The sequence below is a fragment of the Dermacentor albipictus genome, chromosome 1, assembly GCF_038994185.2.
Source record: "Dermacentor albipictus isolate Rhodes 1998 colony chromosome 1, USDA_Dalb.pri_finalv2, whole genome shotgun sequence".
In the NCBI taxonomy this organism is placed as follows: domain Eukaryota; kingdom Metazoa; phylum Arthropoda; class Arachnida; order Ixodida; family Ixodidae; genus Dermacentor; species Dermacentor albipictus.
In genome coordinates, this window is record NC_091821.1 from 121947610 (window position 1) to 121975311 (window position 27702).

A 27702-nucleotide genomic window follows, 5' to 3' on the forward strand; every position below is an offset into this window, starting at 1 on the left:
CGGATGTTCACCTTGCGCGATGGAACTTTATACCGTCGTAGCGTTCGTCCTGACGGCCCGGAGCTCCTCCTAGTCGTCCCCAAGCACCTTCGACTCACCGTGCTCCAGCAACTTCATGACGCTCCTACTGCTGGACATCTGGGCGTCACTCGTACTTACGACCACCTGCGGCGCCGCTTCTTCTGGCCTGGCATTTATCGCTCTGTGCGCCGTTATGTCGCTTCTTGCGACCTGTGTCAGCGCCGGAAGACGCCTGCTATGCCTCCCGCTGGTTTGCTTCAACCCATTGATATACCTACAGAGCCCTTCTTCCGTGTGGGCCTCGACCTCCTTGGTCCGTTTCCAATTTCCATCAAAGGAAACAAATGGATTGCTGTAGCAACCGATTATGCCACTAGATATGCCATCGCACGAGCCCTGCCAACCAGCTGCGCTACAGATGTCGCCGACTTCTTACTAAAAGACGTCATCCTGCACCACGGCGCCCCTCGCCAGTTGCTGACGGATCGCGGCCGCTACTTTCTATCGAAGGTCGTTGATGATCTGCTCCGCTCCTGTTCTACAGAACATCGGATTGCTACCGCGTACCACCCTCAAACGAACGGCCTCACCGAGCGACTCAACCGCACACTCACTGAAATGCTCGCCATGTACGTCTCCAACGATCACCGCGACTGGGACGTCGCTTTACCATACGTCACTTTCGCATACAACTCGTCCCGTCACGACACTGCCGGATTTTCACCATTTTTCCTTTTGTACGGCCGCGACCCCACCTTGCCTTTTGACACGTTGCTACCTTCCGCAGTACAGTCACCCAGCACTGCTTACGCTCGCGAGGCTATTGACTTAGCCGCCCAGGCCCGAGATGTCGCCCGTCATCGCCTCACAGTCTCGCAAGCTTCTCAAAAGCGACGCTACGACCTTCGGCACCGAGACCACCATTTTTCACCTGGTTCCCTTGTCCTTCTCTGGACGCCTTCACGTCGTGTCGGCTTGTCGGAAAAATTACTGTCCCGTTTTTCTGGTCCGTACCAGATCTTACGCCAACTGTCCGACGTGACCTACGAGATCGCCCCACTCGGTCAGCCTTCCGTGCCTCCCAACTTAACCAGTGATGTTGTTCACGTCACCAGGCTCAAGCCCTATGTCCCCCCAATAAGTGAGGCTGTTTAACTTGCACCGGGACGGAGCTCCCCCACCGGGAGGGTGATGTTACGGTGAAGTGAAGGAAGACGTTGAGTTGGACTAGAGAAAGACGAAGTCTGGCGGTTGCCTGAACGCCATATCCATCATTTGTAAATATAAGTTATTTTACACTCGTGGGCCTGCTTTCTTCCCGCAACAATATTTTAAAGTATATCAGCATTTTAGGATTCATCCCACCTTGGAACACGACCAAATCACGACCGGAAAACGCATTCGCGGCCTTGTAATGAGCAGCAAACGCCTTTTTACACGCATGCAGCCACTGTTGCCGGGTAAAAGTTGTAGCATAAGCTGTAGGGCAAATTACACAAACCGCCCTAGTATAGTTGTAGTGTCTATAGTTGTATGGACACCAAGCAAGTATAAACTTCACAGAATTGTAATTAAACTGTTAATTAGGATACCGATTTGGGCGAGTTGATCGAAGTTCATGTGAATGCAGCCCAAAGCACCGAAGTGCGGGAAGACTTGTGTGTGGTTAACAGAAAGAATTATAAACACAGGCGTTGGCTATACCAACTTTTTATTGGTCAAAGAACGTATACGCGGGGTGATCATTTATAAGTTTTCCGGAATTTTTAAAAATCGCCTGTGACTGACAGCATAATTCTTGTCCTTGACTTGAACAAAAAAATTATGATTATGAGGCACGCCGTAGTGGGAAACTCCGGAAATTTGGACCACCTGAGGTTCTTTAACGTGCACCTAAATCTAAGTACGCAGGTGTTATCGCATTTCGCCCCCATCGAAATTCGATCCTGCGACCTCGTGCTTAGCAGCCCAACACCATAGTCACTAAGTAACCACGGCGGGTACTTCGTTTATTCGAAGAGACGGACGAGAAATCGAATCACATAATCAAAGTTTACTAATTGTTAATTATCTTACGGCGCATATTGCAATTTATAAATTGGGCTGGTGAGCTTGCAGAGCGTGTCCACTTAAAATTAATCTCCAGGATGGCACCACTTTCGAGATATTATTTCCAAAGTGTGGGACGAAATACATAGGTGTTCCAGTTACTTTTGGGCTGCAATGCATAAAAAAAGCGTTTTGTTAAAAAAATATAAGTGGAACATAAGCGCATTTTTACAGCGACTTTGATGGCGCATATCTCCAAACTGGTCTCATTCTGGAAGCTCATTCCAAGTGGATACACCGTGCTAACTCACCGGCTACAATTCGTAAATTGCCATATGTGCATTAAGTAACTAAGTAAGAAGTTAATTAGTGAATCTTTGTTAATTAGTTTATTATGTTTCGTTTTTTTTCAAATGTCAGCCTCTCCGTAGCTCAACCACTAAAATTACGTTATCTACAATAGGCGATTTTTAAAAATTCCGTAAAACTTAAAAATTATCACCCCTATATAAGAACCTCGAAAGTTGGAGGGTTATCAGAAAGAACTTAAAAAGTGAGAAGGTGATCAAGCACGATTTCGCAGACACGTGGCAATATCGGCAGGTCCAAGAAAACAGCAACAACATTTTGAAAGGAAGAGCGTATTCTTTTTCATGTAAAGTCACCGATGGTCGACTTACGCAACTGTCACCATATTTTTATACAGAAAGGGTCAGAGATTTCGCGCATGTCATGATCCTGATGCCGATCTAGTGCAGCTGTACATCTAGTACAGCTTGTGGCCGTTAGTGCGCTGTAGCGGACTTTGTTACAAATGTAAGTGGTGTGTTCATATATATATATATATATATATATATATATATATATATATATATATATATATATATATATATATATACCAGAGCTGTTATCGCGTATTACAAGATTGACTAAAAGAAAGCACCGATTCACTCGCACACCGGTCAAATCTAGGATCACGACGCGGCTCTGTTGCTTGCTGCCAAATATATACGAAATCATGCGAATGCGGTCGGCAGTGCACGAATGCGGTCGGCAGTGCAAGATAGAAGATGGCAGGTAGATCGCACCGCGTTGAATACAAGTTCTTCGTTGGCGATTTCACACGGGTTTGGCGTACGTGGGATCTGGTATCTATCTGGCCTCTTGGTCAAAAACAGCCCTTTAGCGCCTACAGAGTAAAACTTCTGTGGAGGACGCTCTTTTCTGTGCCTGTAACCAGGCACAGACGCCGTCAAACGACGGGCTAACGCCGTCAGAATTGATGACGTCACGGCCAGTTGGTGCAAGGATTTCAAGGCGGCGTCGCCACGCGTCTTTCGTTCTTGCGTTGGCTTACGAATCGCTTCCTAACGGTAAGAGTGGCGTTTTATAAATTATACGGACACTGCAGGCGCATTTTTGCCGTTGCCGTCGCCGTGATGTTCCGCATAAAGTTCATGGTCGATAACACCGTCGCCGCGCATCGTATACTGTATGTGCGAGTGAAAGCACGCGAACGTGAGCTGGCGATCGCGGCTCAATCTGGCGCGCGCAAAGGAAGCGGAGAGCAAGCGCGCCGTCTCCCGTCGCGCGAAAGGCCGTTGGGGGGGGGGGGGGGCGCAGCGTTGTGCTCCGGCAGGAACTGCGCATTTCGCGACCGAGCGCAAGGGGAACTGACGATTGCGGCTCGATCCCATCTGTCTTGCGTGCGTTTCCTTTTTTGAAAATGCTGCGCTCGCTACTTTCCTGTCGAGAATACTCTGTCATGCTGATAACGCGTATGCTATTCGTTACTTGGAAGTACCGGGCTAGCAGCGTTAACGGAAATGCGGGCAACGTTGTGAGGCAAACATACATCCCAAAGGTTGCAAACTTTTTACAGCGAAAGCTTTATATGAATAACCTTCCGTAGTTTTTTCGGCGTCCGGCAACGGAAACGAACTTGGCGATTTCTAACAAACCCATACGGGTGCAGTGCGGCGGCGCAAATGTCAAAATGCGGAACAGATTAGTACGCTCGCTGTGAACAATAGCGTGACGTCAAGGTTATCGAAGTATCTAAGTAGGAGAGGTATCGGCGCTAAATACAGCTGCGTTATCGATGGGGCGGACACGTATAGTTCGTACACCCGAAGAACAACATGCCTACGATGAGCGCCGGAGGCAACAGCAACGAGAATGTAAACGGCGCCGGCGCGAAACGACGACAGACGAAGAACGTTCCCGCGATGCTGAACGAAAACGACAATCGCGAGCCCGGGTACCTCCGTACAAGCAACGACGCCAGACTCGCAACGCAAAAAATGTCAACCATTCCGCTCTGTGAAGATGGAATGGCAGCGAAAGTACTTTGCTTTTCGTTTGAGAGCTTTCACTGTCGTCAACTTTCGCTGCCATTCCATCTTTTCAGAATGGAATGGTTGTCATTTTTAAAGTGTAAGAGTGCTCGTCTGGCGACAAACTGATTTACACTTTTGACGGTGTTAAAATGTTTATTGTGTACTGACTTACTCCGATGCTAGTAATCGCCATTACCGCAACGTCGCTCTTAGCACAGGAAATCGTGCAGATCCCACGCACTGTGGAAATCGGTGCGAACGAAGCCTCGGTGAGCCGGCTCGACAAATTGGCGCGCCACGACACGATACGAGACGCGCAGTGTAGATTTCGGCGACGAACGCGTCCCGCAGCCGTCCTCGGGCATGGCGGCGGTCACAGAAACACGACACAGCAACGCCACCGAACACTCAGAGTGTCTAAACTTTCGGACACCACAAAGAAAGCTTCGTTCATCACGTCCTCCCAACCGCAGCCAGATTTATCCCACTGAAACTGTACAATTGTGGTTCAGCAAATACTGTTGCAAATAAACGGCGGCGCGGCGGCATTGGCTTCTTTTCAGCTGTGACTTGTGTCTTCAGTGTGAGCTATCACGGCGTGCTCTCTCATTTTTAGCAAACTGTTGCTATGAGACGCGACCCACGCTACAAGCATACAAAGCACTAGGTTGCACGAGGAAAGCTGGTAAGGGTGTCCGTCAGTCTTTCCTTGCATGCGTCTGTGGCCTAATTTGACAATGTACATCCTTTAGTTGGGCAATTATTTGACTGAAATGAGTTGCTAAGGAAATTATAGGTTAAGTGTTTGGTACAACGTTTTACACAGGCTATGCATTCCTATAAGTAAAAACATATCAAATGATATGTTGTCACAACTAATTGACTTGGGATATCGCACGGAATAGGGATTTAAGTCAGACTCTTTTTGAAAAGTTTGTTGAAGTGCATCCCAAAATATGATGACATCTTTTTAGCTTGTAAAACAATATTCAGTAGTTTCGCGTACATTGCACGGACGACAATTAATGGACCATGCGAATATGCCTATTGAACGTAGCCATGCAAGTTCTGACGGGCAAGGTTTCAGGATGTAACATTTAAAACAATGACTGTTGATGGAGACGGTCATTTTACGCGATAAAATTGGCCACACTGAACAAATTTTCATAGTGGTTTTCTATATTGGTGTGATAATACTTACCACCGTTTTAGCGTTTCCTTCAAAGCTTTGAGCTTTGGCTGAGCAGCATGTTCTAAGGACGACTGGGAAGTTTTAAGAGGCTCTTTGTATGTGTCTGTGTCGCCGTGCTAGTGGAAGAGACAGATCAGCTTGTTTGTCTGTTTATGCTACCTACTAGTGTCTGTGCCCTGCAATCGATCAGTGCAAGATAAAAAAAGAAGGATGGGGGGCTTGTGGATAGAACATCGGGTTGCTACAGGGATTTTCGCAGTTCGAAACCGGCTATCAGACGTACAACTCGCTTCTCCATTAAGCGACAGCTTGTACTTGGCGAGACAGCCGACGAGAACAGCCACATGCCTGAACCTGCATACCGAAATGTACCTGTATGCCGAACGTCAACAGGAGCGAGATCCTCTGTCAGGCCACATGGCATTTAGCTCTTGCTCCTCTTGCTTGTATAAGGAAGGAAAGAATTCAATTGAAAAAGAAAACCCTGAGGGCGTAGGTAAAGAAATACCCTTCACGATAACGTGAGCTGACATTATCAAGCTTCCGCATCTAAATTTTTACCTTAGGTCTGGTTTTTCAATAAATAACCTTTATCTTTTTTGTTTTTGTAACGAGCAAGAAACAATTGATTGTTTTTTTTTTCATTCCATCCTGCCGTCTATCTGCAGAATATTCTTTGTATTTTTGACTAGTAATCTAAGCTTAACTTTATCCACATCAAGCCTATTGTCCTTTGGTGCGTAGCAGCTTGGTGCCAGTTACGGGTCCATTATACAGGAGCTCTGCATATGTTCATTGAAGCGTCCTGAATATTATGCGGCTAGAGGTGCCGACCGTGGTGTATTATGATTTCTTTTTGTGAAGTATGCCCCATTATAATTGTTGCCGTTATGTTATGCAATGTTTGATTTTCGATTGTTTCTTTCATTTCTCGTTATTGTGTGAACTTTTCACCAACTCCTGTGTGGCAAATCCCCCTCGTGATTAGGAACCATGTTTTGGGACCCCTACATCATCAAAGAAAGCTTCGCTTTAAAATACATGACATGCACGTGTGCGCGCCACTAAGACGTCACACTAGGCGCACCGTTGGCAAGCCTCCGAGCAAGGTTATTTAACTCGTCGGTGTCTTTCGCCTGTGCTTAGCCGTCCTACAGAGGTGTTCGGAGGTGGGGCAGTTGGTTGTCGCTGGGCGTGTTTGTTGTTATTGTTGTTAATTTTTTTGCCTTGTGTGTGTGTGTGTGTGTGTGTGTGTGTGTGTGCGTGTGTGCGTGCGTGCGTGCGTGCGTGCGTGCGTGCTCGTGTGACCCTTGTGCCGTTGCGTACCTAACAAGTTTTGATGGTGACATATTGAAATCATTTCATAGCGGGGTAGAAACTGTCGGATATTAAGTTACTCATGGCATATGTTGTTGCCATGACTTCTACTTGTATTGGTCTAAGAGGGTGTGTAGTAAAGCACTGCAAGGGCCGCGGGCCGGTCTTTATGGGCCCTGGCCTGATGCCCTCGGGCTTGGGCCGGGCTTGGGCTTGCAGCCGCGGGCCCGGCCTGGGCCCATTCTTTGATGGGCCTAGGTCGGGCCTTTGAGCGCATGCGGGCGTTCTGCATAGTCCCAAGATATTTTGTGCGAAGCTAAAGTGATAAGTCGGAAAAAAACGGGCTCTTGATTACTTTAGCGAACAAAAAAAAAACATACAGGTAGAAGTTTAGTTTCTTTTTCGCTTGAACAAAGACAAACTTTCCTCTCCATAAAGGAAAAAAGATGGATACTAATAGTCGCTCTTGATATGATTTCACTGCTACCGCTTTCGCAATTGCACTGTTTCAATACAATTATTGCATTTGCGCTGTTTTACAGTTTGTTTTAATTTATTGCACAACATTGAAGACTGTTAAGTGGCCATTACAATACACATCCATTGCTTCCGCCTTAATTACATTAGCAATGTTCTTCGTGGCCCTAAATCTATGGATGATAAGTGCTTCGTCACCCGCCGCAGTCGCTTAGCGGCTATGGTGTTGCACTCTAAGCAGGAGGTCGCGGGATCAAATCCCGGCCGCGGTGGCCGCATTTTGATGGGGGTGAAATGCAAACACGCTCGTGTTCCTTGTATTGGGTGTACGTTAAACATCCCCGGGTGGTCAAAATTAATCTGGAGTGCTCCACTACGGCGTGCTTCATAATCAAATTGTGGCTTTGGCACGTAAAACCCCAGAATTCAATTAATTCATTCAAGTGCTTCGTCGTGGGTTCGGCAGTGTGGAAGCTCATGCCCCACCCACGCGCATGTAACTGTGCTTGGTGTTAAGAAAGTTCGGTGTCTTGAATTGCAATTTAAGTAAAGGAGAAAATCCTCTTAGCTGTCGTAGCCTGATCATATTGTGATAGCTTAATCTTGCTGTACACGATCATTGCCTCTTTCATTACATTCGTGCACAAGTCGGAATATGCGCGTTTTATATTTCGGATACTTTCGCTTGCTGTACGTCTAATAGGATTGTACGTTTTTTTTTCTTGATGCAAGAACTATTTATCATAAAAATACATTTAACAGTTGTGTATACTAATCCCTATAGTGTTATAAACATAACGTGTACGCAAGATTTTTAACTAAAATTACCTACCAAGAATATACAACCAAGCCTTTGCTTTTTGTTGACTATTTTATGTTAGCTGTACACAATTGCTTTGCAGAAAAACGTGTTTGCGTGTCAAAACCACAATATGATTATGAGGCACGCTGTAGTGAGGTACTCCGGAATAATTTTGGCCACCTGGCGATCTTTAATGTGCACCCAGTGTACGGTGCACGGGCGTTTTTGCATTTCGCCCCCGTTGAAATACGGCCGCCGGGATTTGATCCCACGACCTCGTGTATAGTAGCGCAATTAACGCCATAGCCACTAAGCAACCACGGCGGGTGTAGGTTTTCGTTGCAACGTCTTATTGTCACTACAGGGTTACATTGACGTCTTTCGATATACCACCTTAGCCAGTGTTCCTCAAACCTTTCCAGTACGTGAGTACTTTTTAGTAGTACCAAATCCTACCATGACCCCCCCCCCCCCACACACACACACACTTCTATAAGCCTTCTGAAAATTAACTTTTTCCAATGACGCTGATACATTTGCCTTAACCACAATAGAAAAAGCTAACAAAAATACCTCTTAATGTTTTCAACAAGGATTGATTTAATCATGTCTTTTAATGAGAAGGATGTATTTGGTTTCTTGATACAGCCATATCTGTTGAACCGCGATTCTACAGTTTCGGTGAAGCAAAAGTGGCTGCGGTTGGTAGGGTGTGTTTGGTAACGTTTTCTTTGCGGTTACCGAAGGTTTAGATCGGCGTTTGTTTTGCCCGTGGCAAAATAAACGGCGATCTAAACCGTCGCTTTATTCCAAGAAGGAAAAATGGCGCCGACGCAAACACTAACACGAGCCGATGATTGAGGATGACTTTGTACAGATGAAGATGAAGTCAGCATAAATGCTTACTATATATATATATATATATATATATATATATATATATATATATATATATATATATATATATATCTGTGTGTGTGTGGTAGTAGTAGTAGTAGTAGTAGTAGTAGTACTCTTAACGAAAAAGCGTTAAAAGTATGGGCACCGAGACTGAAAATTCATGTCTGTTCCGGCAAGCAGAATGTGCATATAGTTGGACCTTCCATGAAAAAATGGTCATGACCGTAGTTTCAGAAGCACTGACCTAAGCTATTAACGTCTACTTAACGCATGTACACTCGAGTTCCTTCTGCGGGCCCAAGTCACGCCTTGTCATGCAAGCGCCGGCCCGCGCCAGGCCTGCTCATTCAGGCGCGAGTCCGGGCCTTGGCTTGGAGTCGTGGACCCGGGCCGGCCTCGGGCTTTGAACGCTGGCCCCGGCCTGGGCCAATGCAGTGCTCTAGTCTGTAAGCACTGTTTAAATGGGGGGGGGGGGGGGGGGAGGGGTTGAATCCGCAACCCGAAAGTTTGGCATCGATTTTTAAAAAAATCACAATTTAGAAAAAAAGAAAATGGTAGTATCGCTTCAAGGACGAAGCATTGACATCGACAGCAAGGTTTAGCGTTGTGCTTCGACTCCTCGGATGATGTGTTCCAACTATAGGCGGTTGCGACCTGTTGGCGCGACCCAGCATGCAACTCCTGGTGTGTGGAAGAAACAGCGCCCTGGCAACTGTTCCAGGCGGCTCACAACGCTGCCGTGATGATGAGCGTCGCCATTGGTGCTGCGCAGTTGTCGCACCTCGATGGTGCGCGAGATGAGACCTTCGGGAAACCGTCAGAGTTAGTCAGTGTTCAGCGAAACATCAGACAACGCTAGTTTGGTATTTACTGCCGTTTCCTCTCGTAGCAGTGAATGCACACTGCAGCCGAGCAGGAACGCAAAAGTGTGCTTATGTAGCGTGCACACAAGGCTCATGCCAGCAGCGGAAGGCGGAACGCTGCCTTGGCTCCTCCGCCGCCGAGGCGATTGAGTGTAGCGTTGACCTGTGCGTCGACTTCGCCTCGTCGCTACTGAAGCCAAACTTAACCCGCATCGCTGTAGGCTTAACACTCCGCGCGCGAGCCGCACATGCGCCAACTTTGCAACGCCGGCAGCGTTGTTGCGCCTCGAGCGTTCGCATAATTGCTTTCGCAGTAATGAATTAGCCTTGGCTAACGGTCAGCTTCAGCACTGTATAGACCCTTTAGCCGCTTACAAACATGGGCCCTGGACGGCTTTCGGTTTTGCTCACTGACGTAGCCCGCTAAATGTAGCGAGCAAGAAAAGCATTGGCGGCTATATCGAGTTGCAGGAGTGCGTTAAAATTTAAGCCCACAGATTTTCAACACTTTTCCTCAGCACATAACGACAATCTTACAAGTCAAGGTTGCCGTAAGTTATACGAGAAATTTTACGTATTAATCTTAAGGCGTAATGTGCATGTCTCTTATCTCAAAACTTAGAAATATACTTTCCGCACAGTGGAAAAACTTAAAAATACGCTTTGTGTTCCGGCGCAGCAGATTGATAAGGCCCGTGACCGGAAGTTGGGGCCGCTCTCTCGCTGCTGTTATCGCGCGAGTAAAACCGTCTATAGCGCAGGTATGGTCACTAAAGTTTTCATGAAAACTTTTCGGCATTTAATAATTATGCCTCTGTAAAGGTAGGAGCTGCAAGTTGTCTCTGCCAGGTTAAATAACACAGCGGCGCTAATGCCGGTTCTGCACTTTCTGTAGTGTTCTTTTATTAGTTTTTTTTTATATTTACAACGAATTTGACGTCTTAGCTTTGAACGCCATGTTATTATCTGAAGGAGCTACACTCGTGCACAAGAAACTTTTTGCAGTGACCGGTCTCTCTTGTAGCCTGGACACGAATGTATGGGTATCTACTATTCTTATTTCGCTCTGCTTTTATTCCGATTGTGATTCACCCTTTTGTTGAATGTCAATGCACGTCTACTTGAAACAGTTCTCTTTTTCTTTTTTTAATGAAATGAACGGTACAAGATGTGAAAAACGGTCTGGCGGTTTTCTTTTCTAACATGGCTTTTGAAGTGCGTGTCTACAGTGCCATATATTCTTGTGTCCAGACTTAGCCCAGCATCAGTGGTTGTTTTTCGCTGGTGCTGCTAGGATCAGTATTGCTGCAACAGCGCCATATGGTTGCTGTAGGCCAAGGTGCCGCATCAGCGGGTAGGACGCGATGTTGGGCAATGTATTACAAACACTGAAATGCCTTTTGTGCATAGAACATTCTCAGTGGCGTTCCTTCACGTTTCTTTATACGTTACATAACCGTTTGACTAATGATTGGTTTCAGAGCGCAGTCGATAGAGAAACAAAAGCAGGCTTTCGAAGAAACAACGAGAAGCCTAGGACAGCAGCTCATTGACAAAGATCAAAAAAGGTAACTAATCCATCTTTGCCTGGTGCTGCTTGTGATGTACCACGATGGCTTTTCACTTACAGGTATGAACCACTTATACATCGTGTTCACGCAGAAGTGTGTACGCCTTTTCTTGCTGTATGTTACCTACACAGATAGGGCTCTATTTTTGTTAAGATGGTAAAAGGACAAGGGCCGTTAATGCATTCAATATTGGACAAGGGATGAAGTAGATTTAGGAGTGGACTTGAAGTGTGGTCGTCTCATTGTCGTTTGTATCAGTGTATCGTTCTTCGATTGTCAGTGTATCAATGACGCAGCAATGGATTTGGATCGACGGTGGTTAGAATTTAACAGCAGCAAACGTTCTTTGTTTTCCCCCCTAAATTCTTTAAACCTACCACATAATTCGCAAATCCAGTTTGTGCCTGTGAATGATGCGGCCGACATTATCTGCTAAAGAGTCGCTGTCCGTCGTTCGTATGCTGATATTGTTCTCGCTGGCCAATGTGGCACGGAGCATGATACATTTACGTGATAAGCCCACCGAATTCATGTTTTTGGTGACCTGATCACCTACGCTGGAGTTGGGGAGTTGGAGTATTATATATATATATATATATATATATATATATATATATATATATATATATATATATATATATATATATATATTGTACTGTAAAATAGGGAGCAGTGGGGCTGTGGCTAAGAGAGAGACAACGACGAAGAGAAAGAACAACCTTGTTTCGGTGCTCGGTCGGCTACACTACCTCTCGCTGCTCCAACGTTCTAGTCGCGAACGCTTACTGCTCAAAGTGCTTCGCGACATTTGGTGGAAGGTGCTGGACTTCTTGCCAACCTGGAACTCCGAAGCCGGACGATCCCTGTCACATCTCCCATGCCTGAGGAGACTAGCACTACCGCGCCACCCATGGCACCGCCTCCAGTCATCTGTTCTGGTGCGCCACGCCAACGGGATCCACCCATATTCAATGGAACTGACGATCATGACGTAGAGGACTGGCTGTCATCATACAACCGAGTGAGTGCCCACAACAAATGGTCTGATGCTGACAAGCTTGGCTACGTCCCTTTCTACCTTTCCGGGGTCGCCCATCTTTGGTTCCGCAACCATGAGGCTGACTTTTCCACCTGGTCAGCATTCCGAACGGCACTTCAAGAAGTATTCGGTCGCCCTGCTGTGCGCAAACTTCGGGCTGAACAGCAGCTTCGCTGTCGTGCCCAACAAAAAGGCGAAACCTTTACGAGCTACATTGAAGATGTAGTTGACATCTGCCGGCGTATAGACCCTGATATGACCGAAGATGGCAAGGTCAAGAACATCTTGAAAGGCATAGAAGACGACGCCTTCCAAATGCTCTTGGCAAGGAATCCTCAGACGGTCAACGACATCATAACGCTTTGCCAGAGCTATGAGGAGCTGCGCAAACAGCGGCTTTCTACGCGCCGAGCTCTTGCTCCGGACGTCGCGCTTTCAGCTCTGAGTGATGGCGTCACTTCTACTCCTTGCACTTCAGACCTTTTCGACAGCATCAAGCAATTTGTCCGAGAAGAGGTGGCGCGCCAACTCTCTCTTCTGCCAGTCGCTTCAGCCTCAGAGCCGCGCTTGTCTCCAGATCTCCGTCACCTGATACAGGAGCAAGTCGCTAACGCAGTACCACTTGCTCATCAGCCGCCTCGTACGCCTGTGCCACTTACGTACGCTGCCGTTGTCGCCAATCCAAGGCCTCCTTCTGCAGGTAATCAATCCAGACTTACCAGCGCCTTTCCCTCACCTCCGCAAGCAGCTGCAACATATTCTCCTGCCCCCCCAAGCAGCTACTGGCCGCCACAGCAGCCCGTGCGCCCACCTCGCCAATATTTCCAACAGTCTACGCCCGCTGTTCTCAATCCATGGCGCACCCATGACAATCGGCCTATCTGTTATTCGTGTGGCCTACCTGGGCATGTAGCACGGCTTTGCCGCCGGCGTGGATGGTATCCTTCGGATTCTCCGAGGGCACAAAGTAACGGTTTCGACTCTCCGTCCCGTTCTGCTACTGCCGCTCAGCGCTTCGAAGCCTCGTCTCCTCTTTCCCGACCCTTCAATACCCGTCGGTCTCCGTCTCCCCGTCGGCGTTCTCTGTCGCCGCTTATCCGTCGTCCTGAAGCTATCCGAGAGGAAAACTAAGGACCGCAGTTCCACAGGCAAGAACTGCGATCTCAGCGAACTCCTCAAGCCCTCATTTATTTCCTGCGAACGTCCTTGAAGTTTATGCAGAAGACATTGCCGTTCATGCGCTTGTAGACACGGGAGCAGCAATATCAGTGATTTCGGACCAGCTTCGTGTTACCCTTAGAAAAGTCGCGACGACTTATTCAGCCATTTCATTACGTACAGCTAGCGCTGCGCCGATTGAACCCTTAGGGAAGTGTACCGTGCGTGTTGTTATTAGCGGCGCTTTATACCATATTGAGTTCGTTGTTCTGCCTCGCTGCTCCCATGCCATGATTTTAGGATGGGACTTTCTGTCCTCTCATCATGCCGTTATAGATTGTGCCCGTGCTGAACTCGCGCTGTCGCCATTCAGCACCAACGTTTTTGAAGATACTGATGACACTTCCAGTCGTGTGTTCGTCACCGCCGACACCGAGATTCCTCCATACTCTGCCGCACTTGTACCCGTTTCCTGCATTGGGTTTTCCGACTCCACAGTTCTTTTCACGCCGTCTCCGCTTGTTGCTCGCCGCCATCCTTTCTTGCTTCCTTTTGCCCTTCTTGCCATTCGACAAGGTTCGAGCGCACTTTATGTATCGAACCTGTTCCCTTGCCCTGCCAGGCTGCTCCACAATGAGTGTCTTGGTTATGCCGACGAAATCGAACCACGCTTCCTTTACGATGTGCCTGACGACCCGGCTTCTCCTCCGGTTGACGCTCTGGCCCTTCAAGTTTCTCCTCCCACGCCGCCGTGTGACCCAACATTTTACCAGAGTATTGATCCCAACCTCACTCCAGCGCAGCACGCCCAGATCGTCCATCTTCTTGACCGCTTTCGCACGTCATTCGACCTACAACAATCTCGCTTAGGCCGTACTTCCACTGTTGTCCATCACATCGACACCGGCAACCATGCGCCTTTACACCACAGACCGTATCGTGTATCCGCCACGGAGCGTAGCGTGATCGCTGAGCAAGTTGCAGACATGCTCCAACGCGGTGTCATACAACCTTCGCACAGTCCCTGGGCTTCTCCTGTAGTGCTGGTAAAAAAGAAAGATGGCACAATTCGCTTTTGCGTGGACTACCGGCGACTTAATAAGATCACTCGCAAGGACGTTTATCCGCTACCCCGCATTGACGACGCGCTAGACTGTCTCCAAGGCGCTGAATTCTACTCATCCTTAGACTTACGATCCGGGTACTGGCAAGTGCCAGTGGCTGAGTCAGACCGTCCGAAAACGGCCTTCATCACACCTGACGGTTTATTTGAATTCACCGTGATGCCATTTGGCCTGTGTAATGCGCCTGCCACATTTGAAAGAATGATGGACAACATCTTGCGCGGCCTCAAATGGCAGATATGCCTGTGTTATCTGGACGACATCGTTATCTTTTCACCGGACTTTCCTTCCCACTTACTTCGACTTGAACGCGTCCTAAAGTGCATCGCCGATGCTGGCCTCCAGCTTAACTTGAAGAAGTGCCACTTCGCTGCCCGGCAGCTGGTCATCCTCGGCCATGTCGTGTCGAAAGAAGGTGTACTTCCTGATCCGGCGAAACTACAAGCTGTTGCCCAGTTTCCCCGACCAACGACTTTGAAAGAACTGCGCAGCTTCATTGGATTAGCGTCCTACTTTCGCCGTTTCATCCGCAATTTTGCCACTATAATTGCACCTTTAACGCGGCTTCTTCATGGTGGCCACAACCTTTCAACCTGGTCACGGGATTGCGATGCCGCCTTCACAAAGCTGCGTCGTCTCTTGACGTCACCACCAATCCTGCGCCACTTCGACCCCAGCGCTCCAACTGAAATACACACGGATGCCAGTGGCGTTGGCCTTGGGGCCGTTCTCGCTCAGAGAAAGGCCGGCTTCGATGAGTACGTCGTTGCCTTCGCCAGTCGTGCACTCACTAAACCTGAATCGAACTATTCTGTCACAGAAAAGGAATGCCTCGCTATAATTTGGGCCATAACCAAATTCCGTCCGTATCTTTATGGCCGCCCGTTTGACGTCATAACTGATCACCATTCGCTGTGCTGGCTGTCATCCTTAAAAGAACCGTCCGGTCGTCTTGCTCGATGGGCCCTTCGACTGCAGGAGTATGACATTCGCGTACTGTATCGTTCTGGCCGAAAACATTCGGATGCGGATGCCTTGTCTCGTTCGCCACTAACAGACGAGGCTCGCTTCCCGAAAGCCTCATTGTCCGAGTCTTCCCTTGCTGCCACGGACATTCTTCTGGAGCAGAAGAAAGACCCATGGATTGTGTCCATGCTGCGTTTTTTGTCCAGCCCATCAACACCCACTAACAATCGCGCATTACGTCGCCAAGCACATCACTTCTCCATTCGCGACGGGCTCCTGTACCGTCGCAACTACCTCCCGGACGGCCGCAAATGGTTGCTTGTCATCCCGCGACACCTGCGTTCGGATATTTGCGCAGCGTTCCACGACGATCCCCAGTGCGCACATGCAGGGGTACTGAAGACATACGCGCGTCTACGCCTTCGTTACTACTGGCGGGGGATGTATCGATTCATCCATCATTATGTCCGCTCCTGTTTGGTTTGCCAACGCCGTAAAGATCCTCCTCGTCGTTCAACCGCCCCATTGCAGCCTTTGCCTTGCCCAGCACGTGCTTTTGATCGAGTAGGCATCGACATTTACGGACCTCTGCCAACCACATCAGATGGCAATCGCTGGGTAATCGTGGCCATCGACCATCTTACGCGCTATGCGGAAACTTCCCCTTTGTCCAGCGCTTCTGCACGTGACGTCGCCTGGTTTCTCCTGCGCCACATCATCCTTCGCCACGGAGCTCCCAGGGAATTACTCAGTGACAGAGGCCGCGTCTTCCTCTCCGACGTCATCGAGGCTCTCCTCAAAGAATGCCGCATCATTCATCGCACCACTACTGCGTATCATCCGCAGACTAATGGCATGACCGAGCGCTTTAATCGCACTCTTGGTGACATGCTGGCCATGTACGTTGCATCCAACCAAACCAAATGGGACCATGTTCTACCTTTTCTGACCTACGCTTACAACACCGCCACGCAGACTACCACAGGATTTTCGCCCTTCTTTCTCCTGTACGGACGCGAACCTTTTTCCACAATGGATACTATCCTTCCGTACCGCCCTGACTCCACGGAAACAACTACCCTATCCGAAGCTGCTGCACACGCAGAAGAGTGTCGCAAGCTTTCCCGTATATTTACATCAGCAGACCAGCAACGCCAGAAGCACCATCGAGATAGTTCCAATGCTCCTGTATCCTATGCTCCTGGCTCGCTAGTGTGGCTTTGGGTTCCAGCCTCTACCACCGGACTGTCACCGAAACTCGCGTCGAAGTACCAAGGCCCATACCGCGTGATCAAACAAACGTCTCCAGTCAACTATATTGTGGAACCCCTCGAGCTACCTTTGGATCATCGCCGCCGTGGACGCGAAATTGTGCATGCCCAGCGCCTCAAGCCCTACTATGATCCGCCTGTGCTGTCCTACCCGTAGGTCGCCGGGACGGCTTCCTTTTCCGCGGGGGAGATAACTGTACTGTAAAATAGGGAGCAGTGGGGCTGTGGCTAAGAGAGAGACAACGACGAAGAGAAAGAACAACCTTGTTTCGGTGCTCGGTCGGCTACACTCCCTATCGCTGCTCCAACGTTCTAGTCGCGAGCGCTTACTGCTCAAAGTGCTTCGCGACAATATATATATATTACTCCAACTCCTTCTCCCCAATCAGGGCACCAAAAACATGAATTCGGTGGGTTCATATATATATATATATATATATATATATATATATATATATATATATATATATATATATATATATATATATATATTACTTTCTAAAAAAACGCCGTTTTATGCAATAAAGCACAGAATACTGGAACGCCAATGCATTTCCCCGCAATGTTCGGGAATTGGTGTCATCCCGAGAATTTGTTCCAAGTGTATCCGCCTTGCGAACTCCACGGCTGGAATTTGTAAATTGCTTTATGGGCCATAAAGTACTTAGTTAAAACTTAATTAGCGTATTTTTGTTAATTAGTCGATTCTGCGTTTCAGTTTTGTGTGCGACTGTCCGCCGCTTCGAGTTGACCAGCTCATGAACTAGAATTGTGCTATCTGCCACAGGCACCCTTTAATACTTTTTTAATGTGTTCGCTGAAACACCCTGTGTGTGTGTGTGTGTGTGTGTGTGTGTGTGTGTGTGTGTGTGTGTGTGTGTGTGTGTGTGTGTGTGTGTGTGTGTGTGTGTGTGTGTGTGTGTGTGTGTGTGTGTGTGTGTGTGTGTGTGTGTGTGTGTGTGTGTGTGTGTGTGTGTGTGTGTGTGTGTGTGTGTGTGTGTGTGTGTGTGTGTGTGTGTGTGTGTGTGTGTGTGTGTGTGTGTGTGTGTGTGTGTGTGTGTGTGTGTGTGTGTGTGTGTGTGTGTGTGTGTGTGTGTGTGTGTGTGTGTGTGTGTGTGTGTGTGTGTGTGTGTGTGTGTGTGTGTGTGTGTGTGTGTGTGTGTGTGTGTGTGTGTGTGTGTGTGTGTGTGTGTGTGTGTGTGTGTGTGTGTGTGTGTTGCCTGCTAATCTCGCAGAAGGTTGAATAATTATTTTTTTCTTCGCTGCCGTAGCTACAAGCGCGTCAGAATGCGCTCAACAGTTTGCTTGTCAATTGTTTAGACTTTTGCCGAAAACGTGCGTAGACGCATTACTGTCGTTCGCGTCCAGGTCTCTGTTGGAATCCGACCTGAAGATTGAGCGCGAATGGCGGGTGTCGCTCCAGGCCACGGTGGCCGATCAGCAGGAGGAAGCCGCCAAGCTGCAGCGCGGCATTGATGCCTACCAGCAGATGGCACAGGTCTGTCTACCCCTCCCGTGTCTCTCTCGCCCTGTACCTGGGGCCCTGTATAGTAAAACGATGCTCATTGTTACGGCGATAATTCGCCCAATTTAGTCTGTAATTTCAACCAATTTAGTCTGTAATTTCAACCATTAGACTACTTTCAGAACATTAGGTAAAAACTATTTGTTTAAAACATCAGGAATTATTAACCACGGTGTGTTTCATGGCTCCGATGTCTCCTACGTTTATCTTCACGGACGCCAAAACTGTTGAAGCATATTTATGCGCTGGCAGGCGTGATCGTATCAGTTGGTTGAAAACGTAAAACTCGCCACTGGTAACATTGCGATGCCAGAGTGCAGAACAACATGACTACAAAGAGCAATAAAATAAGATGAATATGCGTTCTTAACGAATCTGTGCCAAATCATGGACGAATCTGCGTATAACTCGTACGGGGAAGAACTAAAAACCGTAGGCTAACAACACAAATTAAAAACAGGAACACGGTTCACAAGACGACCGCTGTGTACGAATTTTCTCTGTGTATTCTAACTAGGTAAAAAAAGAAAGGAAAGAAATGCTAGGCCAGATTTCCGCGGTGGGAGCAGCTGCAACGCCAGATTTCCCTCTAGTAATGTTAAGAAACATTGCGATGGGAGATATAGTTTATTTTACAACCGGCATGTGTTGCGGCGTGCAATAAATGCGCTTAAGGCACAGGCAAGACTAGACGGATGGTAGAGACAGCCCATCAGCGCCAGCGCGAGCAGGCAACCAGATAGCGTAACGCAAGGCAAAGCGTGGATAGAAGATCGAAAGAATAAAGGGGTCTGATGGTTCGGGATCGCGAGTTTCCAGCGCTGCCACACGTTTGTGTTGCGCCCTCCCACCGTCAGATAACGAGAGCATGACAAACAGCTATTAATAAAAGGGAAATATGGCAGCCCCTGCGGTCATACAACCAACCGCGGGAGTATTAATTTTTTCCGCCACTTGGGCGTGTCTTCGTTAGAAGCACACTGAGGCTTCTTTTATTGTACGTTTTTTTGTGATTCAATTGTGTTGCATGTCATCCGTACATTTCTTTAGAGCAGTTGAGTGTTTTACGTTCAGAAATTAATTCGTTTTGTTTTGCAATTTCTAGTGCATAAATAACTCACCACACTTTCTCGAGTACGCGTTGCGCTCGATCTGGTAACCTTAGATGGGGATAGCAGGCCAAAGTTGAAGGCGAACTGCAACGAAATTTTGGACAGCTTAAATATCGTATGTTTCAAATTATGTATATATATATATATATATATATATATATATATATATATATATATATATATATATATATATATATATATATATATATAAGCAGCCTCCGCGCTAAGCTTTCGTTTGGAACATGAGTGAATGCGCCTCAAAAACCTCGCAAAAACATCACGTTCTTGCTGGCGAAATATAAAAATAGAATAATAATAAAAAGACGCCATCGTTACCGCTCGCCTTAAGAGGAAACTTTAGCTTGGGTGCTCCTTTCTAAATACATGTAAGAGAGTTCGTTTTTCTCGGCAGCCACTGCACCAAGTTTAACGAGATTTGTTCCTTAAAAAAAAAAAACTTAAATTCTAGTGACTGTTGATTTCGAATTTCTCATTTAGGTCGTCAATTGTTTATTAAATATTTCCAAAAATCGCAAATATTCAAAAAATGAAACTATGAAGTTTACAACTCAATAACTCAGCAATCAAAAATGATATCACAGTTCTGTGAATTGCATCTAATAGCACATCTAATTCGGACAAAATTGATATGTTACACATGAACCTCAAAAAACTTAGTAATATGGAAATACAGCTTTTGCATAACCGTTGTGCACAAAGTCACGAATTCACGTAAGGTATAAATTGGCACATCGAATGGGTCCACTTTGAATGTTCTAATATATGCCGTTAACAGAATCGTGGTATCTGTTCTTGATGCAGAGCTATTAATTCTTAAACTGCTGCTTCCATTTTTTCGAACTTTTGAATTTTTGAAACTATATTAAACGAAATTCAGGCCCTAAATCGAAGTTCTGCTTGCAGCAGATACTAGCATTTAACTTGCTCTCTTAAATGCAACACATTTCATTAAAATCAGTCCTTGGGTTATCTCAGAAAAGCGTTTCTGAGTTTTACATGTGTTTGAATAGGCCGCGTGGGAGTTGGTTCCGAGCTAAAGCTTTCTCTTAAGAGGAAGCACGTTCCGGCTTCCACATGGGAGCCTTGTTTACAATGGCAGCAAATGGCGAAGTACATTAATTCAAGTAAGTGTTATCACATGCTGCAGGCATCGCGCATATACTGGGGGAAGACTGCTGGTGTACTCCTGTTAAGCGAGTGCGCAGTGGCTCGAATAATCACAGACTTTGAGTGCAAACGTGGAGTCGATTTCCTCCCAGTGGCGGTGACGTAGGCGCCGTCCCAGTCGATCACCTACACGACATGCCCTGCCAGGACATTAGGCGCCACTCGTTTTTCACGTCATCAGAGTGTTCCCGGAGCCTTGTTTTGAAGTTTTCGATTTCTCCCATGTGTATATACGTGTTCGCAGTAGTTTTATGTCTTGCCCACGGAAAGTTCTTTCTGTCCAACTTGTATTTGACATTCGCAAGGCAGCTTCTGAGCTTCCGTGCAGGCACGTGTGCCACCCGTATGTCGTATGTGCGCAGTGCCCGAGCGAACGTTTCATTGTAGTCATCAATCAAATCACATTTTATCGAGCATCACGCGGATGTCTTGGGGCGCAGACAAAAAAAAACCTTATGCAAAGGCCTGACTACGGGCCTGCACCCCCTACGGCAAACTTGGACCTTGCAGACAGCATATTTGCATAACGAAAAAAGTAAGAAGGTCTATACATACAACGCACAAATTAAAGTTTACACTTGTTTGCAACAATACAATGCAGTAAAAAATTGTGAACGTGACATATGCACCAAGGAAATGTATGTATAAATGGGCAGGGATGGAAAAAGTAGAGAGAGTAATGATAGCTGGTAAGAACCACGTTAAAAAGAAGAAAAAAAGAAATACTAAGAACCGCGTTAAAAAAAGAAAAAAAAAACAAATTCAAGTACTAAAGTAATTACCTTAGTTATGCATATACAAGAAAGTATAAATGAAATACCAAGCAGAAACAATACTTTCTTTATTAAACATAGGTTTTATTTAGCAGTTATGGCAAGGTATTTGATAGCTTCTGTCGGCCATATTCTGTACAAAATTTCGGGAAATACCAGTTAGTGGCAGTCCATGTGTCATGAGTTTGTTGTTGTCGTAGATTTGACAAAGTTAAAAGAAATGCATTATGCATGCATTAATGCACCGTAAACTTTATCCCGTCTTGAATGAAAGTATCTTGATTTTCAAACCAAGGTAAAGCCATCCCGTCTCAATATACAAAAATAATCATCCACGTACTAGAGAAACATTTGGGGCGCGATGCTCTACCTCGGTTTGCAAACGAACTTCATTCCATTGAAGACGCGATACAATTTACGGTGGAAGAGGAGTCAGATGGCTGCTTTCCGTTCCTTGACGCCCTTGTAAAACAAAAAGGTAGTCGCTTGAAAAAAAAATATATATATATTTTTGTGGTTTCTTTATGCCTATTAATCTTCACTCTAAAAACAGTTTCACCCTTTGGGGTGTATATTTGCCACACAACAATAATCGTCTTTAACGCTGCGAGCCCGGTTCTTCCAAGTCACGAACGGAATGCTCGTGATCAGCATGGCACAGCTTTCTCGACAGGGAAATAGCGAGGGCAGCGTTTTCAAGAAAGGAAATGCAAGCAAGGCAGATCACGATTGTTGCTGTGTGGCAAATATGCACCCCAAATGGGTGCAAAAAAGGGTGCAACTGTTTTTGGAGTGTTGGACATCGAGTTCGCCCCTTCCCCCATTGTGTGTGTCAGTAGAACGTTTGTCTCGCCTTGCTACTAGCCATTACATCGCTTCAATGTCTCCTGAGTGGAGACTGCTTTTTTCCGTTTCATTAATTCCGTAATTACTCATTTCACGTTGTTAGTTTGCTGCTCGCCCCTGTGCATTGCTTTCACTGCATTGTGCAAGTGCCTTGCACTTCTGTGGCCAGCTGGTGCTTTGGTCGCAGTTCGAGGCGGTTTTTCTTTACTAGCTTCAAACCCCACCTTTAATAAACCGGAAATTTTTTTACGTCTAGAGCATAAATTATTATTCCTAGTGTAACTTTTCAAATGTGTGACTGTAAGCATCTTCTGTTATTTGTCTATCAGTGATCGTAACGGCGAGTGTGATGTTATGAGAAACGTACCCTTATTGGAGTATTTGTACGTATCACAAGAAAAAAATAGGTCATTAAACACCTACTTTCTTTTTCATTTGTGCCTATCGAAGCGGTTACGTCAGTAGAATGACCTGAGCGAATGAATGCGCACCATTACATCAACTATTTAAACACATCCCCCCCCCCCCCCTCCTGCTCTCGAGTTTCACGGGTACATACAGTTTTGATTGGAATCTAGAAAATTTTCTGCAAGAATAAAGCCAGACTTGGCACTTGGGAAAGAAGGTGGGGCAAATTTAACAGTGAAACGATCTGAGTTCACGAAGTGTTTATTGAGGGACGCGACTGCTCTACATCCGCTACCGACACATGACGCTAGTAGTCGATGTCCCAAATTCCTTGACATGCGAATTAATTAGGGGGTTTTACATGCCAAAACCACTATCTTATTATGAGGCACGCCGTAGTGGGGGACTCCGGAAGTTTGGACCACCCGGGGTTCTTTAACGTGCACCTAAATCTAAGTACACGGGTGTTTTCGCATTTTGCCCCCATCGAGATGCGGCCGCCGGGGCCGGGATTCGGTCCTGCGACCTCGTGAATTAGCAGCCCAGCACCATAGCCACTAAACAACCACGGCGGGTATGGACATGCGAATAAAGCGTTCAATTACGAACCGGCGCTGTTTGTGCGTATATGTTCTCCCTTCGTTCTGTTTTAGTGAGCTGCAGCTTGTCGGTTGTTTTCAGTGCTGTTTTTGTGCTCACATAGGGCGCATGCTGAGGGTCGTATTTCAACCCTAAGTCGTGTAGGCCTCTCATAAGCCACAGCTCCCACAACTGTAAAGCTGTTAAGAATCGCATTGGCATGTCGATTTAATATCAGTTCTTGGCCCTCTAAGTTGTGTACACATGTTTTACGTGGTAGTTTTGCGGGTTTGAGTCTCAGTCGCTGCTGGCACATTTCGAAGGAGGCGAAATGCAAAAGCGCTCGTGTATTACTCTGATTTAAGTGCACGAAAAGAACGTCGGGGGGTCAGAATTAATCTGGAGCCCTCCACTACGGCTTCCCTCATAACCTACTGTTCGGTTTCGAGACGTAAAATCCAGAAGTTAACTTACGTGATATTGTTTACCTCATTGTTGACGTCCTCTACGTTGTCGTGTTCGCAAGTGACAAGTTCTTTTCTTTTTTAACGTAATTGAATGGTTTCCTCGCCGTACATGCTGTCGGCGTCAAGTGAAATGCGATTAGCCGCGCGCGAGGCACAAGGTATTTGCAGCAACAATATTGCAGTATTGCACGCACCCTTGTTTCCTTCATCTCTCGGCTATTTTATCTGGATGACGGCTCAAAGTGAACCTTGGGTCACGCGCGTCGAGGCTCGCGCTTCATTAACACAGTTGTTCAGGTTAGACTTTCGCTGGAGCCAAGGACATTCGTATTAAAACAAAGCGGTTTATTCACTTTATTTCACCTGATTGGTCGTGTGCTATGCTACGCGCTGTTTAATAATGTCGCATGCATAGTTCACGTAAGTTAGATATTATACTCAGTATTATATTAGTAACCGAATGTAGTGTTATGTATGATTGATGTTTGTTATATGTCTGCATGCGGGTTTGTGTCTTAGTGTGCTGCCCAGAGGTAATCGGCGTATGTATGGACTTTGCCGTCGGCTCGTTGTGGATACGGCATTTGATGTGCAGAAATAGAATGTTGACATAGTTGGACCAGTGTGTATTTGCCTATGTTTGCATCTCATATCGAAAAGTTCACAATGAATTGCACTCATAGGCTGGACGCGCTTCTTTTTCAGGATCACGAAAGGCTGAAAGTGGAATTCTCTGAACTGGAAAGAAAGTGCGCTGAACACGAGCTCACATTAGAAGAGCTAGGCTGCCAACTGAGCGAGTAAGTTCTTGTTTCGCTATGTGTGCATTGCTTCGCCAACGCGAGATAAACAGCCGTCACAGTGTACATCTGTGTACTTCAATTGCAGTTATAGGATAGCGTTTACCTTTCAAGACACGCGAAATAGGGTCGACCCTCTAAGTAGCTTCTCGGAACGATATAACTGCAGTAGTCGCAGAACAAATTTCCTGTTTTCATTTCTAGCTTTTTTTTTCTCTCTTGCAGCCATTAGCATTGTTACGAAAAAAAAAAACCAATTCTATCGATCACTCACCTAAAGGGCATAGCATGTGCATGTTCTTCGCTGCTTATTTTTTTCTTTTTTTTAAAGCGAAGCTTTCTTTGCTATGCCTACTCGTTTTCTGGCGTGTCGTCGTTGTTTTCGGCTGTCTCGTCGAGCAGAAGCTGTCGCTGTCACGGTTACTTTCGTGAGGTTTCGCCTGAATCGGCACCGGACGCGTGTTTCTGGCGCTTTGCCAAGCTCTCTCTCGTCGCACAGCGCCAGGAATGCTTCGGCCGTCCACTTCGACGCCTCAGGTGCCGAGTAACGAGGTATCTCGCGAAAGTGGTAGTATCACCGAAAGGGATCTCGAGAATATTGTCCCAGAATAACGCCTATACACACTCTTAAAACAGTTGCACCCTTTGGAGTGTATATTTGTCTCGCAACGATAATCGTCAACTGCCTTGCTTGCGTTTCCTTTCTTGAAAACGCTGCGCTCGCTAATTTCCTGTCGAGAGTGCTATGTCACGCTGATAACGCGCATGACATCCGTGACTTGGAAGTACTGGGCTCGCAGCTTTAAAGAAATGAAATCAGGGCAAGACAGGTGACGATTATCGTTGTGGGACAAAATGCGCTCCAAAGAGTCCAAATTTTAAGAGTGCACAGTCAAAATATTTACATCCTTAAGGGCGCTGGTATGCCCCATTTTTAAGGTTGTAAAATAGTGTTACTGTACACGAAAGCGAGCTCAAACTACGCCTGCGATGAAAGAAACCGCTGTAAACTGTGTTTTAATTATTCCGCCTGATGCGCTCCCAAATATCTGACAGGAGGCCTTGACAGCGGTAGTTATTATAGTTTATTTCCTGCAGCTTTCATTTCGTCTGTCGCGGCTATCATGTTTATTTGCGACAAGAAGCCGTCAAAAAATAAGATGTCATTTGTACCCATGAACGAGTCGATGTTACTCCTTAAGTCTATAGGTGTTAGCCATGGGACAAACCAGCACCCTTAAAGATGCGAATTGTTTTTCTGTGTATCTTTGCTCTGCACGGTATTCGCACGATTACGGGACGCGTTCTTCGCCAAAATCCGCTGCCCGTTTATCGTGATAGGCCGTTTCGTCCTGCGGCTTATCACAGCTTTGCTTACGCCGATTCCCACAGTGCGTGGGACCTGCATGATTTGCTTTTCTAAAAGGGATGTGGGGAGACTATGTCGTCATCCTATGAGCGCGTAAACGTAAGTTGCGTAATCGCAAACGATGCTTTTGGCAAATAGTTTAGCCGTGGCCGGCGCTGCCACTTAGCAAAGCAGTGTTTCAGCTGCATCAATAACTGTGTTTCATTCCATGTTCAGTGCTCGATCATGCAGGAGGTGCAGAAAGTAAACAAGCTGCACTTATTTGCAACTATGACACTAAGGAGCCATGGTGGGCTCATACGAATCATGCCAATGCGTATGAGCCTACCGCGTCCTGAGTAATTGCTAAAAGTAGGTCATGCGTAAATGCATATAGACAGCGCCACTGTGACGTGTGCTATGTTTTATTTTCTGTGCCGCATGGTGAACTCGTCATAAGCTTAATCATCGACGTAGAAGCATGTATCACCCAAAATTTACAGCAGAGCGAAGTTAGCAGCGTCTAATTGGTGCCGGCCGCGGTATAAGGCTGGCGGCTGTGGCGCGAGAGTTCTATTCCCGGCAGCGGCGGCCGCATTCCTGCGGGGTCAGAATGCAAAAGTGGCTGTGTGCTCAGATCTAGGTGAACGTGAAAGAACCCCATGGGGTCGGGTCAGAATCACTCCGAAACTTAGTACCCTCTAAACCGGTTTACAACCTTAGGGGTCCTAAGGGCGCAAACCGGTCATAACGCACAACCTTACACCCGCCAAAGTGTAAGGGTGTGAGTTGTACACGCTCAGACAAAGGTACACCCTTTGGGGTGTACATCTGCCACACAACAATAATCGTCGTCTGCCTTGCTTGCGTTTCCTTTCTTGAAAACGCCACGCCCGCTACTTTCCTGTCGGGAATGCTATGTCATGCTGATAACGCGCATGCCGTACGTTACTAGAAAGTACCGGGCTCGCAGCGTTAAAGAAAGGAAATGCGGACAATACAGACGACGTTTATTGTTGTGGCAAGATACGACCCAAACGGTGTAATTTTGTTTTACACTCTTAAAACGGTTGCACCCTTTGGGGTGTATCTCTGCCACACAACTATAATCGTCATCTGCCTTGCTTGCGTTTCCTTTCTTGAAAACTCGGCGCTCGCTATTTTCCTGTCAAGAACGCTGCGTCACACTGATAACGCGCATGCCGTTCGTGACTGGGAAGTACCGGGCTCGCAGCGTTAAAGAAAGGAAACGTGGGCAAGACAGATGACGATTATCGTTGTGGGACAAGATACGCCCCAAAGGGTGTAAAGTTTTCCAAGAGCGTACACTCCTAAAACGGTTACACCCTTTGGGGTGTATATTTGACCCACAACGATAATCGTCATCTGCCTTGCTTGCGTTTCCTTTCCTGAAAACGCGGCGCTCGCTACTTTACTGTCGAGAATGCTGTCACGCTGATAACACGCATGCCATTCGTGACTGGGAAATACCGGGCTCGCAGCGTTAAAGAAAGGAAACGCAAGCAAGGCAGATGACGATTATTGTTGTGGAACAAATATACACCCC

At 46.8% G+C, this 27702-nt stretch overlaps 1 protein-coding gene across 3 annotated transcripts in view; it reads left to right on the plus strand.

Moving 5' to 3' along the window:
* Window positions 1-27702, plus strand: part of LOC135904821 (RUN and FYVE domain-containing protein 2) — a 116904-nt gene that overhangs the window by 72156 nt on the left and 17046 nt on the right. For all 3 annotated transcript variants that reach the window (XM_065435804.1, XM_065435805.1, XM_065435802.2), the window contains 3 exons: window positions 11442-11528; window positions 18458-18587; window positions 24693-24787. In XM_065435804.1, the coding sequence (XP_065291876.1) occupies window positions 11442-11528; window positions 18458-18587; window positions 24693-24787 (312 nt within the window). The remainder of the gene's footprint in view (window positions 1-11441; window positions 11529-18457; window positions 18588-24692; window positions 24788-27702) is intronic.